The following is an 18,108-nucleotide window of genomic DNA, read 5'->3' on the forward strand; positions in this document are numbered from 1 at the left end:
TCCACCTCCAGTGCAAGCAGGGCCTGACCAAGGCACGTGGCACTCTTCATGGGCTAACAACTCGAGGGACCACCAAAATGAAGGTCTTATGCATTTTCTACAAATACAAATTGCATGCCTGTTTCTTTACACTTTCAAAAGCCACTAACAAAGATGGAACCACACTTGCCTGTGAGGAACGTTTTGGCATTTCTCGTTGAGGATTCTGTCAACATTGGCCACAGTGGACTCCATGCAAATTTTTCTGGTTAATATAAGGAGTTATAAATTGAAACCAGAAGAATTTGGCATCATAATTCTGATTGTTTTCAAGCGGCAATTTTTGGTACCACTTAACCTTGTCGCTGTGTTCGTAAGACGCTTCTCCCAGCTCTGACGGCCGGCAGTTTACACACAGGCACGTTCCTGCCAGGTTAAACGCAGACACACTCCTGTCCCGAGAGCAGGCGTAAACACTGGAGGATGGGGGCACAGAGATAAAAGTAAGGATGCGAATAGTTTCAGTTGCTCTGCTGCTAAGTCATTTGTCTGCTTCTCCTAGTGGAGTCAGTAAAGTCCATCATCGGGAAAATGGAATCTGCGCTTCACCTTCCTGCGGACTTCGGCCTGGCTGGGGCCACGTGGAAAACGCAGGCTCCCGGCGCTCAGCGCGCCGGGCTGCGCCAGCGGAGGCGGCGGCCGTGCAGACGCGCGCTTCTCGGCCGGCCCCGCGCGGCCCCGCGCAGCAGCCGCCGCCGCCTTCGAGACGCCGCCGCGTGAGGGCATGCTGGCGCTTGAGGCGCTTTTTTTTTTTTATGGTTGGTTGGTTGGCTGGTTGGTCCTCCTCGGCCTCTGTGTGGAGAATGGGAAAAAGACTCACTCTCCAGCTGCAGTTCGTTTTAAAAGAATGGAAAGGGAAGTCAGGAGAAAGTTACGCTGACTCGAGGAGAGGGATGGAGAGCGGAAAGGAGCGCGGCTGGCCGGCGACCAGGGAGGGCGCGGCGGCCCGGGACGGAGGCGGGGCCGGGGAGCGGGGCTCGCCCCGCGGGACGGACGCGAACGGCCCCGGCCGGCAGCACGTGCCCCCGACGGCAGGCCGCCCCGACGGGAGCTCCGCCCGGGCCGGGCCGAGGCGGGCCCCGGGGGCGGCGGGCGGGAGCGGGGAGGCGCGGCTTCGCGGGGGTCTGTGTGCGCTGGGCCGGGAGGGGGAGTCGCGGAGCGGGCGGAAGGGCTCAGAGCAAATCCATTTTACTTCATCTGTAAACTTTTTTCCTTGCTTACAAAAGAAATACATGGTGGTTATGAAACAAATTCGCGGCGTAAGAAAGTGAGTGTCTTGTTAGTCCCCCTGCCACTGCTCCCGCGCCCTCCCTGTCGGATCTCTAGCCGGGAGCTTCGGGGCCCGGCGACACTGAGGATTTCTTCCGGGAAGGCGCGCCCCGGCGTCGGTCCTCCGGCCAGAAGGGGGCGGCACACCGCGCGCCCGGTGGCCGGCGGGTCTCTCTTCCATACGTCGCTCTCGTGACCGTCGGCGCTACATACTGCGCCTGCGCAAGCGCCGCGGCCTTTTTTCCCCCGCGGAGCCGTGCTGGGCCTGCAGCTCTGTGGCAAGCCGCGGACTCGGGTCTCTGTTCCGCAGGATGGTGAGTGGTTATCCCGATCTGGGGGCCACGGATGCACGGGGGTTCCCTCTCGTTGGCGTAAGGCCCGCCTCGGGTCCTCCTAGCGCGGCGCGGGGATCGGATGGCGATAGATTGCCGGCTCTTCCAGAGTCGGGCTGCCGCTCCCAGCATGGCCTTAATGGCTGCCACGGCGCGCGGGCACGGGGGGAGGGGTGGAGGGAGAGGGAGAGCCGGAGCCGCGATCTGGGCATGGGGTGAATTTAGGGGACCAGCTGCGGGGCAGGGCAGGCTCGGCAGAGGGGGCACCGGCGGGCGGCCGCGCGGGCAGGTTGCACGGAGCCGGTCCCGGACTCGCTGGGGGATGCAGGAGTGGGGACGGGCCGCGGCTCCTCGGACCCAGCTCCGCCCGGAGAGCCTCGGGCAGGCGAGCTGTTCGGAAAGCCTGTGTTGTTGGGCCGAAGAAGCAGCTGTTAAGCCAGACTCGTCAGTAGAGCTTGAGGGTTGGCGTCTCTGGACCCCGAAAGGAAGCTCATTTAGTTTGGTATCGTCTCTTGCCTCTTTGTCGAGATGCTCGTTAGCATCACTTTTTGACGACTTGAATGGTGGGGGTGTTGCTTTAGTTGCTCGGGGACAGTGCTGTTCCGATCGGGAGTGACTGCTGCGTATGTCTTTGGCCAGTTGAGTTTTGCAGCAGGTAACTTAGGCTTTTGAAAAACGTTCGTTGAGAGAGGGAAACGGGAGGTTCGGTTCTGGAAATGGGACAGTCTCAAGAACACACTGACGTTTGGCAAGATTGTTGTCCTGAGCGGTGTTTTGCAAAAGTGTGGCACAAGGACTGTTGCTCATCCAAGAGGGAAGAAAACTAGAGAGTAAGTGTTAAAAGACTTAAAATCAATGTGACAGTTTTATATCTGGTAACTATAATACAAAAAATTGGCCTGCATTTTTACGTTTTTTCATTCTATTTTTCTTCAATGATTCACTTCTGTTTTATAAAATTACCAATCTTGAGAGACGGTAGGTAGGAGGGAAAGTGATTGGAAGTTTAAGTGTTATTTTGTTACACAGTTAACTCAAAAGTATCGTAAGCTAAAACATTTATCAAAGTTTTAATAACCTTTTTTTTCTTAAAGGGGTTTGTTAAAGTTGTCAAAAATAAGGCCTACTTCAAGAGGTACCAAGTGAAATTTAGAAGAAGACGAGGTATGGTCAGTCTTTCATGTTTACAATATTTAAAAAATCTGCTTTGCAGTGGAGCAGGCTTTCTTAATTTATTATTTCTTTCAGAGGGTAAAACTGATTACTATGCCCGGAAACGCCTGGTGATTCAAGATAAAAATAAGTACAACACACCTAAGTACAGGATGGTCGTTCGTGTGACCAACAGAGACATCATTTGTCAGGTGAGCTGTGTTGCCGTCTGCAGTAGTGGCTGGTGCGCCCCCCAGCACTCCGCGTTCCCTGTGCTAGGGGGGTTGTACTGGGCAAGCAGACACGTGTGGATCAGGTCCTTCCAGTCTAGCACCTGGCACTCCAGGACACCTTCGCCGAGTGAGTGAGCAGGTTTTGAGTTGGGGCCTGGAAAATCGGTACTTTAAAAAATACTCTGAAGATAGCTGTTTGGCAGTCCTGACCCCGTTTAATCCCATTCACTTTCTAATTGGAAAAGAGTAGAGAAATTGATGGTACTGTGCTGTTTTTGTAGGATTGGGAGGATAATTTTGAGACGACCAAATTCTTGCCCACTCCAGTTCCAGTAGAGCAATAGAATTTGTCGTGGACTAAGTCCACACAGCCACTGCTCTGCAGAGGTGGGTGGTTGAGAATGTTGTTAGATTCTTTGAGATTGTTCTTATCCCTGCTTATTGTTTGAAATAGGTTCTAATAAGTAAGCATGAAGATGTCTCCCATGTAAAAGACCTCCAGAAAATGGCAGTTTGTTCCTAGAAGTACTTTTCTGGGCTTTTACAGCTCAGAAAACTTCATAGTTGAGACTTGCAGGAGGTAGGCACACATGCTTTCTGGCCAGACTCATTTGTTGGTTGTGAAGGCCATCTCTTCATATCTAAAGTTCAGGTGACTAAACATGAGATATCTGAAACATTGTTGGACTTAGATATGCTTGGTTCAAAAGATGTTTGAAATAATGGGGGATTCCTCTTTGATTTTTCTCAGTGCCTCCTTAATTCACTAGCTAACCCAGCTCAGTTTTTTCCATATTCAGAAGTAAGGAACTACAGTGTAACTTATTCCAAAGGCATTTTAGTATTTGATGTCTTTGTGGTAGTTTGAGACTTAATACTGTGGCATTAGTCAGACATACTTACAGACTCATAATCCTACCTGCTATCGTTGACCAAGCCGTAAACTGCAGTTGGGGGTGAGTGGGTTTAACAAAGACAAATCTTAAGTGAGCTTCTCTATGTCTAGCTTTTTGTGAAGTCCTTTGAAAAAGCAAGCAAGTGATCAGACAGCAAAGACACACGTTACTAACCCGGGTTTTCTTTTCCTGTAGATTGCTTACGCCCGTATAGAAGGAGATATGATAGTCTGTGCAGCTTATGCTCACGAGCTCCCAAAGTACGGTGTGAAGGTCGGCCTGACCAATTACGCTGCAGCGTATTGCACTGGCCTGCTGCTGGCCCGCAGGGTATGTACGAGATGAAGCGTATTTTGGAATTAGCTCACGGGGTGGATGTTTGCACGTGGATAAGACACCTTCAGCTGTGGGGACAAAGGATGCTTGCTGTTGCCTGGTAGCTTACAAGGGTGTCACCAGGGAAGATGGTTTTATGCATACATTGAGATGGAGACGCACTTTTCTAATCTGGGGAAGCCGTTTTTCTGGTTTCTGCCCTGTTTGTCAGGTGTATCCAGACCAACAGAATTGTCTGCAGTGATGGCCACCTGTATGTACTCTGTGCTGTCTGATCTGATAGTCATGCATGACATGTAGCTGCTGAGCACTTGAAATGTGTCTAGTGCTACTGATGAACCGAGTTTTTAACTTAATTAAATGTGAATAGCCCCTTGTGGCTATTTGGACAGATGTGTGCAGAAGTGTAGATCTTCTGACGGTCAGCGTCCATTAAAAATGCAGACTCGACTCCAGAGCCTCAGAATTTATATCCGAGTGATTTATACGCATGCTGTATTTTGAGAAGCAGTGTGTGAAATTTTGGGGGCTGGGGCAGGCATTTGTGGGGGATTTCGTTTTTGTTTTAATAATACTTGCCTCTGGGTGGCAGCATTTCCTATAACGTGCAGAAGGGAGATGAAAACGCGATCTTTGCCTTTTGTTGGTTATGGACATTGATTTGCAGTGAATTGTTAAGCATGCATCATTGTTGGGACCCACGTATTCACTGGTCATCAACGTGTTTGGGTGGGGAACATTTTTATTGGGGAGCATCTCGGTGCAAAGGCACTACTGGGGAAGCAGTAGCCAGGTGACAAGTACTAGCAGAAGAGTGGCTTGTGTGAACATGAGGAGGTGGCAGCGTAAAGCCACGGAAGGTGTCCTCTTCAGCACACGCTCCTACTCCTAATATTTTAATCAAATTAAGCAGAATAACATGTGATAACATTTAATATTTGCTTGTTGAATTATAGCCAAAAGTAACTTAAGACATGGGGAGATTACCTCCCAAGAGTAAGAAAGAATCAAGTTTAAGTATCATGTCCTAATTGTTACAAAAATCAGGTGTGGACAAAGTAGCAGATTCAGAAACTGTTAAACAGTTGCTGTGGTTGTGGGTGAAATTGGATGTCTGAAATTTTTTTGTAGCAATTAAAAATTGGTATTTAAAACTAGATTGGGATAAAGGGATAAGTGAAATTTTCTGTCGGGTCATAAAAGTTGTGATTTTTGAGATACTGTTAAAGTTGTTAAATATGTTTGGGCAAACATTTAGACTGGCTTCTTTGCTAATAGCTTCTCAATAGGTTTGGTATGGACAAGATTTATGAAGGCCAAGTGGAGGTGACTGGAGATGAATACAACGTGGAGAGCATTGATGGTCAACCCAGTGCCTTTACGTGCTACTTGGACGCAGGGCTTGCCAGAACTACTACTGGAAATAAAGTGTTTGGGGCGCTGAAGGGAGCCGTAGATGGAGGCTTGTCTATCCCCCACAGGTAATATTCAAGGCCTCCCTGCCGGGACTCTGATTCTGCACTGTTTCTAACGGCTGTGGAGATAACTGAATCAGTTAAACTGGTAGTCATCGTTGTGTGCCTGCAGTAGCGAGGTGCTGTGCAAAAGGAACCTGCCAGGGTGGGAAGGAACTGTTGTAACACGTTTGACAAGTGAAGAGACGAGTTCAGAGGTAAAATGCTTTGTCCAAGGTTCTAGAGCCAGTAAGTGGAAAAGCTAGCATTGAAGCCACTACATTTTGTGTGTGGCTGAGCTCTGGTTAAAAATGGGCAACGCAATTCCACCACCACCACTCCCCTTGGGGTTTTTTTTTTTTTTTTTTTTTAAATTCAGAATGAAAATTGGTTACTGAGTTATGGGAAAACAGGGAGTCTGGGGTGGGGGAAGTTTGGGAAAGATTTGTAAACTTAAACGGAATTAAGGGTGCAGGCTGCTCTTGGTAGCTAACAAGCAGGTTTAACTTTGTTGTTCCTTTGGCTTGAGTTAATGATTTTTGTTATTGTTGAGTAGATAACATCTTTTTTTTTTGCCCCCCCTAACAGAGACCCTGGGGGTTGAACCCAGGACCTTGTGCATGCCAAGCACATGCTCTACCACGGGCTGTACTCCCTCACCCCCCAAGTAGATACATCTTAAGATTTATTAGCTTCTTAGAAATGTTTTAGTGGTTGGTAATTTGACAACCAAACTTTTTTTTCTGGCTTGCCATTTTTGGTGGGTGGGAGGTAAGCAATAAAATGTCACCTAACTGGAACTTACTTTTCTCACATGTAGTGGGAGGGCATTTTAGTTGGAGTGGGGGCTTGGCAGTCCCCTTGCAAGGCACCTGTTGGGACCTGAACCACTCAGTGCGTACTGAGGTACCACTGAGAGATCTGGGATTTAGGGAAGTAGTTTTGAAACCCTTTCCTGTGGGATATAGAGAACTTTATAGTGGTAAGTCTTGGTTCATTAATGGTTTTTGAAGGTGCTTGTGGCATGATTTTCTATCCTGAAATTAAGAAATCAGCTGCTGAATGATGATATCCCACTAACTGAGCAGTCAGTAAGTTGGTCCTTTGGTTGCATATGATGCAATTAATTGTTTCAAGACGGGACTGATGGCAGCTACTGAAGTGAATTCCTGCTAGTGAACTGATTTCAACCAATGTATACTAAAATACGAAAAACTTTATTTCAGTACCAAACGATTCCCTGGTTATGATTCAGAAAGCAAAGAATTCAACGCTGAGGTTCACCGAAAGCACATCATGGGGCAGAACGTTGCAGATTATATGCGTTACCTGATTGAAGAGGACGAGGATGCTTACAAGAAACAGTTCTCTCAATACATAAAGAACAACATAACTCCAGACATGGTAAAAAATTTTTAAATGCATGTATTGGTGAATTTATAGAACCGGGTTTACTACCTGTTTGAGGAGCTGGACTTGGCGACATGCTTTTAGGAATCTTAGATGCTGAAGGATGGCAGGCTTCAAGCATCCAGATCTAACGCTTTTGGGGGCTGTTGTGTATTTGGCTTTTCGATATTTGTAAATTTCATTCCTGTAGTCCTAGTTAGAAGCTGTTTTGTCTGATATGAGGTGCCAGTTACCACTAAACTCCGCTCATTTTGAGGCCATAGGGAAGCAAGATTCTTTCTTCCTCATAGCAGATAAGTGCTGTGTTCTGGACTTTTTCTGTGTCAGGCACGCGCACAGAAAGGTTCTGTCACTGGTTCTACATGATGTTGCAGAGGTGAAGGGACCCATGTTTGCAAAACTGAGTTTAACCACCTCTGAAGCTGAGTCTCCAGGGCTCTAAACACATGAGAGTAGTTGAAGGTGACAGTACCGGTTTCGATAGTGAAGGCACAACACAAAGGTCACAGGTTATAAAACTATTAGAAATGTAGCACTATATGTACACTGGTGGAGCACATACCAAGTAATTGTTTTATTAGGTTCTTTTCTGTTGGTGTATAGGTTGTATTTTGGCATAGCTGTGTCTGAAAATTGTTTTTAAAATAGTATTATAATTGAGGGAAAGAGCACTTTCTGTTAATTGTGTGCCTGTTAACACAGTCTAGGGCTGAATAAACACAGCTTGAGTTTTTGAGCTAGGAAATGGGTGGTTTTCATAGCAGCAATACAGATGCATGTTAGTTTTCACATGCGTGTGTTCTGTTAGCATGATGTCACCCTAGTAAAAAGATGTAGTTTTGACTGATTCTATTCTTTCTGCAAAATTTTCCTTCCTCAGCCACGGACGCGCAGTCTGTGTTTTCAGGTGTCTGTCCTGCTGCTTTGCTCTGTGCGTGCTGTACTTAAGCCAGATCACTGATTTTGTCTGTGGAGACCTCTTTGCTTACGCATGCCTGCTGAAGTCTCCTGCAGACGTCCGGTGTGTCCAGCAGGAAGTGGACTTTACCTAAACTCACGGTGCTCTTAAAATACCTGGTTGTTGCCTACACAACTGATCTCTTGGAGGAAATGAGCTGGATGGCTTAGATGTGTTAAATGACTATTTGAAGTCATCAGATGGATTTGCTAAGTACAGCGAGCAGAGAGCTGTAACAGCTTAAAAGAAGTAGAGAAATAAACTTTCATAAGGAATTTAGGTATTTTGAGGTCTCGAAGGCAGTGAAAGTTTTTGCATTATTTTCCTTTGCTAATGTGCTTTATACAAATGCATGTAGTAATTGCATTTTATCCATATTGAACAGTTAATTCTAGAGCCCAGGATTGCTTTGACTCATTCTTGAGGAGAGCTGTAATTGTTACTGAATTTCGTGCATTTTACAGTTTTTCTTCATTACCTGATCTTCCACTTGATCAATAGTCATTTTGGGGAGGGGTTATTGAAACAATTCAGTTTACAATATTGTTTTTTGTTGAGTTTCAGAATGAAATTCTCATTAATGTATCTAATTGGGTAGCCTTTCAGGGTTTTCAGGGAAATTGAGGCTTCTTTCTGGTTCTGCAGAGGCCCGATAGTGCTGCTAAGATACTAGTGATTTGTGGTAGGTCAAGAGGTCCCTGGTGTGCAGTCCTGGGATACCTTCTGAAAAGACCTATTAGATGTCAACGGGAAATAGAGATTTGGGGAATGTGGGAGAACAGATCAGTTTGGCAATTGCTTGTTTGTCCATAGACTCTTCATCTTAACGTCTTAAATCCACACTTGAATGAAAGAATTCAGGTCAGATGGTTTTAAGTGAATGTAAAATGTGTTTCTGCAGAAATCAGTTTGCTCTAAAATTGAGTGACTCAGAAGTATAACTGAATTACTCAGAAATGCATGCAGATTTTTCTTGAGGAAGATTTGAGTTTTGCAAAGTGACCGTTCACATTGCCTATGGTAAAAATAGGGAATTCCTTAGGGAAAGGATTAGGTACAGATACAGACATTAACCTAGTTTAGTTCCTTTTGAGATTCTCATTTAGAAGGACGAAATAGAGCACGTAGTGGAATACGGGATGTTACATTGTTTAGGGCGCATGAAATGAAACCCAGTACTGTTCGCTTTGCTTTGTTCCAGATGGAGGAGATGTATAAGAAAGCGCACGCTGCAATACGGGCCGACCCGGTCTACGAGAAGAAGCCCAAGAGAGAGGTTAAAAAGAAGAGGTACGTGCCTTCCTGTTATTTTGAAGATTGGAGGGGCTCCTTCTTGTTTTATCTCATTCAGACTCTGAAGTCGTGCAAACTCGATCACTGGCTCTGCATGATGTTGCAGAGGCGAGGGGAACCAGGTTTGCTAAAGCAACCGTGGTGACGGAAATGCACTAGCCTCGGGAGCTACCCAGGGGCCCGTTCTGTCCCAGTACATGGTCACTGTCGGTTACTATGTTTTTAAATAGGCTAATGGAATATAATTACTTTCTATTAGTCTTTTCACAGTTTGATCTTTGGAGTAGTAAACAGTGTTAATGAGTTTAAGCATTACACTGACATCTTCATTTGGTTCTTGGCTCTGTGGTAACAGGACAGTTGGGGTGGGGGAGTTAGATTAAGATCATAAACAACTGCATGTGTTGGAACTTGGATTATTTGACCTCCATCTTATTACAAAGTCTTTATAAGTTTTTCAAACCTCTTTCGCCATGGTTTTAAAAAATTATATTCCTTTCTCTCTTAACTTTGTTTTGTAGGTGGAACCGTCCCAAAATGTCACTTGCCCAGAAGAAAGACCGGGTAGCGCAGAAGAAGGCAAGCTTCCTTAGAGCTCAGGAACGAGCTGCTGAGAGTTAATGAACCAAACTACAATTTTTTATGAAGATTTTAAGACAGTAATAAACTTATTGACCGAGCAACCGTTTGTGTTAAGCTCTTGTTAATGAAACTGGGAAATACCTGAAATTAATAGTATTTTCCTTCAAGAAACAAATGTAGCTTTTCTCGGCAAATGTCTTGCATATTGACTCAAAGTTCACACCTGCTCCTTGGGCGTCTGTTCTTCCTGACAGGAGTTATCCCTTGAATTGTACGATGTGTAGTTCTTAAAAAGTCTGGCAAGCAGCAGAAAAACGTTCCACTAGAAGCATTTCTTCCATTCATTTATTGTAACCACAGATGAGTGGGAAGAAAAAGTACCTTCAAAGTATACAGCTTTAAAGTAAGCAAAACGGATGTTAATCCATAGTTTTAATTTTTGAGAGAAAGTCGTCCAGTGTAGGTCGTAATTTTTACATATATTCACTTTACCTCGGTGAACTCTTTAAGCAGAAAATACTGTGTTTTTTCTCACGGGGTGTTTGCATTTTATGGAGTTGTTGCAAGGCACATGCCAAATTTGAATAAACATGAAAGGAGAAAATATTAATCCTTGTATATGGCATTTATATGAGAAAAGTGTTAGGTGGATAAATTTACATGCCTCTTAAATAGCCCTTTGGCCAATAGGAAATACTGTTTGAAATGGAAAATTACTATAAAGTTGTATGATTTCAGAGCCCTGCTCTCAATGTCCCACTTTCTCAGCTCAAATTCAAGGTGGGTGGATCTGCATTGGGTCAGTGGCCTGAAGGTAAGCATTTTGAAGGACAGTTGGCTGGCTGGACACTGAGACCCCCTGAGTCCAGGGTGGTAGAAGCTTGTCTGTGTTCAGCCTCTCAGACCGGCCGTTACATAAACTGCCAAGTAGGACACTTCCTGATGGGGTTAAATTCTAAGAGGCTCAGTAAGAGCCACTCAACACTTTGAAGCCACATAAAATTTGTCTGAATGAGTTAAATGTGTTTATAATACAAGAAACCATGCTATTAACCCAACATTTGTTTATAAAGGAGTAATTTTAATTTACCTGTTTTTGCAGTCTTAATTTCTGTTACTGTGCAAACTTTACCATGCTAAGACATTAGTAAATTTATGTATAAATTTTCTGTTTTAAACAGCAGCTTCGATGCAAACAATGTTTCCAGCACTGGTATTCTGGCTAACAAAATCTACAAAATACGCTCACTGTTGATGTTTATGGAATGAAGCTTTTCACAGCATTATTTTAAGTCATTAGTCAAAATAGTTACACAGTGAATTTAGCAGGAAATGTACCAGGACTTCTAAAAGGGTAGAAATGAAATGTTTGGATCTTTTGATTCCGTACCTCCAGCCGTTACTTCTGCAGTCAACGTGTGGTTCAAGATGATGGCTTCTTAGGACCTGGGGAAAGGAGTTTTGTGTAACTGGCAGGGATTTAAATCAGGAGCCGTTTTAAAAAATGCTCAAGATTTTCCTTCGAAGGGCTAGGTTTCTTAAAATGGTTGCAATGTCCAAATGAACTAAGAATCATTTGTGTAGGAAATTTTCTTCCACAGTAATGTTTTCAGGTTATTTAGTATCAACGAATGTTCCATTTCCATTTGGTGTGCTGTGACTTTGAGAGCAATGCAAGAATACAGCTGCTTTTCTAGTTCTTCACGAATCTCGCTGGGAGCACCGTGCAGTAAGTAGTCTTTGAGCAACTGACAGGCTTTTGCCAAGTTTGGTTGTATGACTTCTGAAGTACACTTCATTGTACTCTGATCACAGCTAGTTCGACAATCTGTGCCGTAGACACAGTCCAGGTCAGACTCACAGTGACGGTCCTTGATGAGTTCTTTCAGGTTTGTCTCTGGCACAATTTTCCTCATGTCCAGCATTTTCAAGTCATACCTACTGTTATATCCTAGGGTTCTGGCACTGGTGTCACACATGAGGAAGTTCCCGTAGGGGCCGTGGAAGACGTCCTCCACGAATTCTAGGAGCCCGATGGCTATTTTAGCCTTCCGGGGCCATGCCGGTGCGAAGAGCTGGCCCATGCTGCTGCTGAGCCCCGACGGGACGAAGCGCTCCATGGCCCACGGAAGGCTTAGTCCATAAAGAGAGGCATAGTCGACACTTTCCGTCACATAGAGGTCGCCGCAGAAGCCCATCAGTTTGGGGGTGTGTTCTTTATCTTGAAGTATCACCATAAGGAGAAATTCATTTAATTGAAGAAGTGCCCATGCTGACTTTGCTTCTCCCAAGGAAACCTGGCCATCTTTGTCTCCATCAGCCACTGTCAAGATGAGATTAACCAGTTCAGAGAGGTTACCTTGGTCCCCTAACTTGGCCTGTAAAGAAAAGAATGGCTAATTAAGGAATGAAAAACGAGTACCTCACGTGTAACATGCACACTGGCTGACTTTACAGGGATCATTACCCTGCTGAGCAGTAATCTTGCTACTGAGTGCCCGTAAGAAATGTAGTACGTTGCTAAATATTTATGATGCCAACCTGAGTCAGGACTATGTCTTACGTGCTTGGGATAAAGCCTACTTTGCTAAGTTTATTTGTTAAGGGGTGGCCACCCCTGGGAGGGCTTGAGGTCCAATCCCTAGTACCTACATTGGAAGGGGGGGCACCCTAACTCCTGTAGACTCGGCGGATCCTGTAGGTAAGTACAGTCAGCCAAGTCATTATTCTGTGCCTTATTCACGTGCTTACAAAGTTGCAGTGTAACTGGCCCGTATCCAAAGCTACAAGGGTCAACTACAAGTTATTTTCTCCTAGTTTGTAATTGTTAACAAGTTACTTTACAGGTTGTATTGTTCCAGTAATGAAGATTAAAAAGTATTTGCCTGTGAAGTTTCTCTGACACAAAAGTCTCTAGCATAAGTGGTCCAGAGAAAGGAGGTTTTGAGTGAAAACACAAGAGCAATAAAAATGAGAAAAAGAATCTTCCCAAGAGTACTTACTTCCATCTTCTAATAGTTTTATTTCATCTTTGAGAATTTCTTTAAATGCTGTGCAGTTAGGGACCAGCAGCTTGACCTCGCCTTCACAAAAAGGAGAGTCAGTTACCGTGTCCAGCTGGGGGCAGCCTGTCTGCTTGGTGAGCTGCCAAAATGTCTCACTTGGACATTTTTAACTATAATAAATCATGTTAAACCTCCTCCATGTACTTTTTCTTTGATTTATTTGCTCAAGCTTGAGTCCCTGATAGAGGTCAGAGCACAGCATTTGTATGGCCTGGGACGGAGGCCCTGCGACCCTTCCAGACGACCCACTTCACATCAGCAAGCTGTGAAAAGCGCGGACTTTTTTTTTTTTTTTTTTTTGCAGAGAGGGCATAGATTTGTTTGTTTGTTTGTTTAATGGAGGTGCCGGGGGTGGAACCCAGGACCTGGTGGCGCCACACGGAGCTATAGCCTCCTTTGCATCCCGTAAGTACTCACTTTAAAGAGACTGTAGACCATTTCTTTGAATTTCTGTACAGTAGTTCCCCTGGTTGGCTTATCAAATAACACTATTTCTTTTCTTGGTTCCAATTCAGTTCCAAAATCAAGATGAAGTTTTTGTTCCATTTGACATTTCACAACACCTGGTAGATTATCCCAAATCCCTAAATACATCTGTGAAGAGAATGACAAATTATGCTTTAGGCAAGTAGGAAACTCTAGTCTGCCATTATATTTTTAGTGTCCTCTTAAAAACAATCAACAAAACATTCAGATTGAGCTGACTTTCTGAATTGCAAATTTACAAATACTTAAACTTGTTTCCTTAATTTTTTGAAATTATAAAAGTATTGCATACCTAAATATATATTTTTGACCATGATCATCAATTTCATTAAAATTTTTCCATTTTTAAAATTGTACTAAAACATAAAAAGCAAAATTTACCACTTAACCGCTTTTAGCATACAGTTCAGTGGTATTAGATTCACGAAGTTGTGCTACCATCACCACCATCTATTTCCAGAACTTTTCATATTGTAAAACTGAAACCATACCCATTAAACAATAACACCCTGTTCCCCCTTTTCCCCAGCCCCTGCCATCACCAGTCTACTTCCTATCTTTATGATTTTGACTAAGTATCTCATGTAAGTGGAATCATAAAAAATTTGTCCTTATGTGACTGCTTATTTCATAATGTCCTCAAGGTTTATTCATACTGTAGCATGTGCCAGAATTTCCTTCCTTTTTAAAGCTGAATAATATTCCATTGTAGGAATAAACCACATTTTGCATTTCCATCCATCCACCGAAGTACACTTGGGTTGCTTTCATGTTTTAGCTATTGTGAATGATCATGAACATGGATGTACAAATCTCTCTTCGAGATCCTGATTTCCAATTCTTTAAGGCATACACCCAGAAGTGGAATTGCTGAATCATAGGGTCATTCTTTTAATTTTTTGAGGAAATGCCGTCCTGTTTCCTTCAGTGGCTGTATGTACCATTTTACATTCCCAGAACAGCACACAAGGTTTCCAATTTTCTACATTATTGCCAACACTTACTATTTTTTATAGTAGCCGTCCTGATGAGTGAGAGGTGGTATCTCCCTGTGGTTTTGATTTGCATTTCCCCAGCAATCTTTGCTGCGGGCTACTTTTCATGTACTTGTTGGACATGTGTATAGATAGCCTTTTTTGAGAAATGTCCATTCAGGTCCTTTGCCCATTTTTGAATGTGGTTGTTCTTTGTTGTTGAGCTATAGGAGTCCACTGAATACTCTGGATAGTAATCCCTTATCCAATATATGATTTGCAAATACTTCCATTCTGTGAGTTTTTTACTCTATTGACACTGTCTTTTGATACACAAAATTTTAAAATTTTCATAAAGTATAATTTGTCTATTTTTTCTTTTGTTGCCTGTGGCTTTGGTATCATATGCAAGAAATCATTGCCAAATCCAGTGTCATGGAGCTTTTGCCTAAGGTTTTCATCTAAGAGTTTTATAATTTTAGTTCTTCCTTTAGATCTTTGATCCATCTTGATTTAATTTTTGCATGTGGTGTTAGGTAAAGGTCTGACTTCATTCTTTTGCATGTGTGTATACAGTTTTCCCAGTACCATTTATTGAAAAGGCAGTCTGTTCCCTATTGAATGGTCTTAGCACCCTTGTCAAAAATCATTTGACTATATATGTAAGGGTTTATTTCTGGGCTGTCTATTCTATTTTATTCCATTAGTCTATATGTCTGTCTTTATCCAGAACCACACTGTTTGATTACTGCAGCTTTATAGTAAGATTTGAAATCAAGGGGTGAGTTCTTCAGCATTCTAGTTCTTTTTTTAAGATTGTTTTGGCTATTTAGTGTCCCTTAAGATTTCATATGAATTTTAGAGTGGGTTTTCTATTTCTGCAAAAATTATCTTTGGAATTTTGCTAGAGATTGCATTAAATTTGCAGATCACTCTGGGTAATACTAACATCTTAAAATGTTAAGTTTTAACAATCTGTGAACATGGAATGTGTTTCCATTAGTTTACTTCTTTAATTTCTTACAGCAATGTTTTGAAGTTTTCATAGTATAATTCATTCATCTCCATAGTTAAGTTAATTCCTAGAAGTATTTTTTGATGCTATTGTAAATGGAATGGTTTTCTTAATTTCCTTTTTGGATTGTTCATTGTTAATGAAGAAAAGCAACCGATTTTCGTGTGCTGACTTTGAACTCATGTATCAGCTCCCTTTCTTGTGGGGTCTGTAAGTTTCCTGCACACACGACCACATCGTCTGTCAGCAGAGGTAGTGTCACTTCTTCACTTCCACCTCGGATGCCTCTTCTCTTTTTCTCATTTAATTGATCTGGCTGGAACTTCCAGTACTATGCTGAATAGAAGTGGTGACCTGTGCTGTGGAAACTGAGACACTGATGGAAAAAACTGAAGATGACACAGACAAATGGAAAGATACACAGTGTTCTTGGATTGGAAGAATCAATACTGTGAAAATGGCCATACTACTCAAGGCAATATACAGATTCAGTGTAATTCCTATCAAATTACCAATGGCATTTTTCACAGGACTGAAACAAAAAAATGTTAAAATTTGTATGGAAACACAAAAGACCACAAATAGCCAAAACAATTTGAGAAAGAACAGAGCTGGAGGAATCATGCTCCCTGGCTTCAGACTATACTACAAAGCTACAGTAATCAAAACAGTATGGTACTGGCACAAAAATAGACACATAGATCAATGGAACAGGGTAGAAAGCCCAGAAATAAATCCATGCACTTATGGTCTGTTCCCTATTGAATGGTCCCTAATGAATGACAAAGAAGGCAAGAGTATATAATGGAGAAAAGACAGTGTCTTCAATAAGTGGTGCTGGGAAAACTGGACAGCTACAGGTAAAAGAATAAAATTAGAACATTCTGTAACAGTACATACAAAAATAAACTCAAAATGGATTAAAGCCCTAAATGTAAGACTGGATACTATAAAATTCCTAGAAGAAAACATAGGCAGAACACTCTCTGACATAAATTGCAGCAATATTTTTTTTGGATCCATCTCCTAGAGTAATGGAAATTAAAGCAGAAATAAACAAACAGGACCTAATCAAACTTAAAAGCTTTTGCACAGCAAAGGAAACCAAAAAGAAAACAAGAAGACATCCTACAGAATGGGAGAAAATATTTGCAAACAATGAGACGGACAAGGAATTTCCAAAACACACAAACAGCTCATACAACGTAATATCAAAATCCCCCTTAAAACAAAAAACAAAAACCCAATTCAAAAATAAGCAATAGACCTAAATAGACATTTCTCCAAAGAAAACACAGATGGCCAACAGGCACGTGGAAAGATGCTCAGCATTGCTGATCGTCAGCGAAACAAAAATCAAACTACAATGAGCTGTCACCTCACACTGGTCAGAATGGTCATCGTTAAAAGTCTACAAATAATAAATGCTGCAAAGGGTGTGGAGAAAAGGGGACCATCCTACATTGTTGTTTGTGGGAAATGTAAATTGGTGCATCCACTACGGAGAACAGTGTGGAGGTCACTTAAAATACTAAAAACAGAGTTACCATATGATCCAGCAATCCTACTCCTGGGCTTCTACCTGGAGAAAACTATAATTCGAAAAGATACAAGCACCCCAATGTTCACAGAAGCACTGTTTACAACAGCCAAGACATGGAAGCAGCCTAAATGTCCATCAACAGATGACTGGAGAAAGAAGTTGCTATGTATAAATATATACCATGGAATATTTCTTATCCATAAAAAGGAATGAAATAATGCCATTTGCAGCAACATGAATGGATCCAGAGATTATCATATTAAGTGAAGTCAGTCAGGCAGAGGAAGACAAATATCATGATATCACTTATATGTGGAATCTTAAAAAAAAAAAAAAAGAAAAAATACAAAGGAACTTATTACAAACCAGAAACAGACTCACAGACATAAAAAACCAACTATGGTTACCAAAGGGGAAAGGGAAGAGGCGTGAGGGATAAATTAGGACTTTGGGACTGACATATACACACTACTATATATAAAATAGATAAATAACAAGGACCCACTGTAGAGCACAGGGAACTATATTCAATACCTTGTAACAATCTATAATGGAAAAGAATCTGAAAAATAATATGTATAAGTGAGTCACTTTGCTGTGCACTTGAAACAAACACACACAATTACCGTTGAAGAGGACGTCCTCCCCTCCACACCATCCCCTCCCCCACAACAAGTGGTAAGAGTAGGCACCCTTGCCTTGTTCCTGATCTTAGAGGGGAAGTTTCAGTCTTTCACCATTTGAGTATGATGTTAGCTGTGGGTTTTTCAGAGAAGAGTTTAAGTATGCTGAGGTAGTTGTCTTCTGTCCCTAGTGTGTTGAGTGTTTTTATCATGAATGATAATGTTTTTATCTTCTGTTAAATGCTTTTTCTGCATTGATTACGATGATCCTCTTTATCCCCCCTTCATTCTGCTAACGTGGTGACTACTGACCAATCTTCACACGTTGAACCAACAAAAGTTAAGAAGGATTGGTGTTAGTTTTCTTCAAGTGCTTGGTAGAATCCACCAGCGAAGCCAGCACGTCCAGGGCTTTTCTTGTTGGGAGACTCCCCTGCCTGCTCTTTTC

At 42.7% G+C, this 18,108-nt stretch overlaps 2 protein-coding genes and 2 non-coding genes across 9 annotated transcripts in view; 3 read left to right on the forward strand and 1 right to left on the reverse strand.

Moving 5' to 3' along the window:
- Positions 1 to 1,481: 1,481 nt before the first annotated feature.
- RPL5 (ribosomal protein L5) lies at positions 1,482 to 10,055 on the forward strand. The gene is made up of 8 exons (XM_010975651.3): positions 1,482 to 1,622; positions 2,735 to 2,804; positions 2,889 to 3,004; positions 4,117 to 4,251; positions 5,536 to 5,738; positions 6,938 to 7,115; positions 9,281 to 9,369; positions 9,894 to 10,055. Exons 1-8 carry the CDS (start codon positions 1,620 to 1,622, stop codon positions 9,991 to 9,993), a joined length of 894 nt encoding a protein of 297 aa, XP_010973953.2. The 5' UTR covers positions 1,482 to 1,619; the 3' UTR covers positions 9,994 to 10,055.
- LOC116155068 (small nucleolar RNA SNORD21) lies at positions 6,769 to 6,865 on the forward strand. The gene has a single exon (XR_004139095.1). It is a non-coding gene; the product is annotated as a small nucleolar RNA SNORD21 (small nucleolar RNA).
- On the forward strand, positions 9,442 to 9,573 carry LOC116155074 (small nucleolar RNA SNORA66). Its single transcript, XR_004139101.1, has one exon. It is a non-coding gene; the product is annotated as a small nucleolar RNA SNORA66 (small nucleolar RNA).
- Positions 10,056 to 11,477: 1,422 nt separating the features above from the next.
- The window catches only part of DIPK1A (divergent protein kinase domain 1A), a 94,009-nt gene continuing 87,378 nt past the window's right edge, over positions 11,478 to 18,108 (reverse strand). For all 6 annotated transcript variants that reach the window (XM_031457607.2, XM_031457606.2, XM_064488720.1 and 3 more), the window contains 2 exons: positions 13,437 to 13,613; positions 11,478 to 12,332 (listed from right to left, as the gene is read on the reverse strand). In XM_031457607.2, the coding sequence (XP_031313467.2) occupies positions 11,520 to 12,332; positions 13,437 to 13,613 (990 nt within the window). In that variant the 3' untranslated portion in view covers positions 11,478 to 11,519. The remainder of the gene's footprint in view (positions 12,333 to 13,436; positions 13,614 to 18,108) is intronic.

Source organism: Camelus dromedarius, chromosome 9 (assembly GCF_036321535.1).
Source record: "Camelus dromedarius isolate mCamDro1 chromosome 9, mCamDro1.pat, whole genome shotgun sequence".
NCBI classification, from domain to species: domain Eukaryota; kingdom Metazoa; phylum Chordata; class Mammalia; order Artiodactyla; family Camelidae; genus Camelus; species Camelus dromedarius.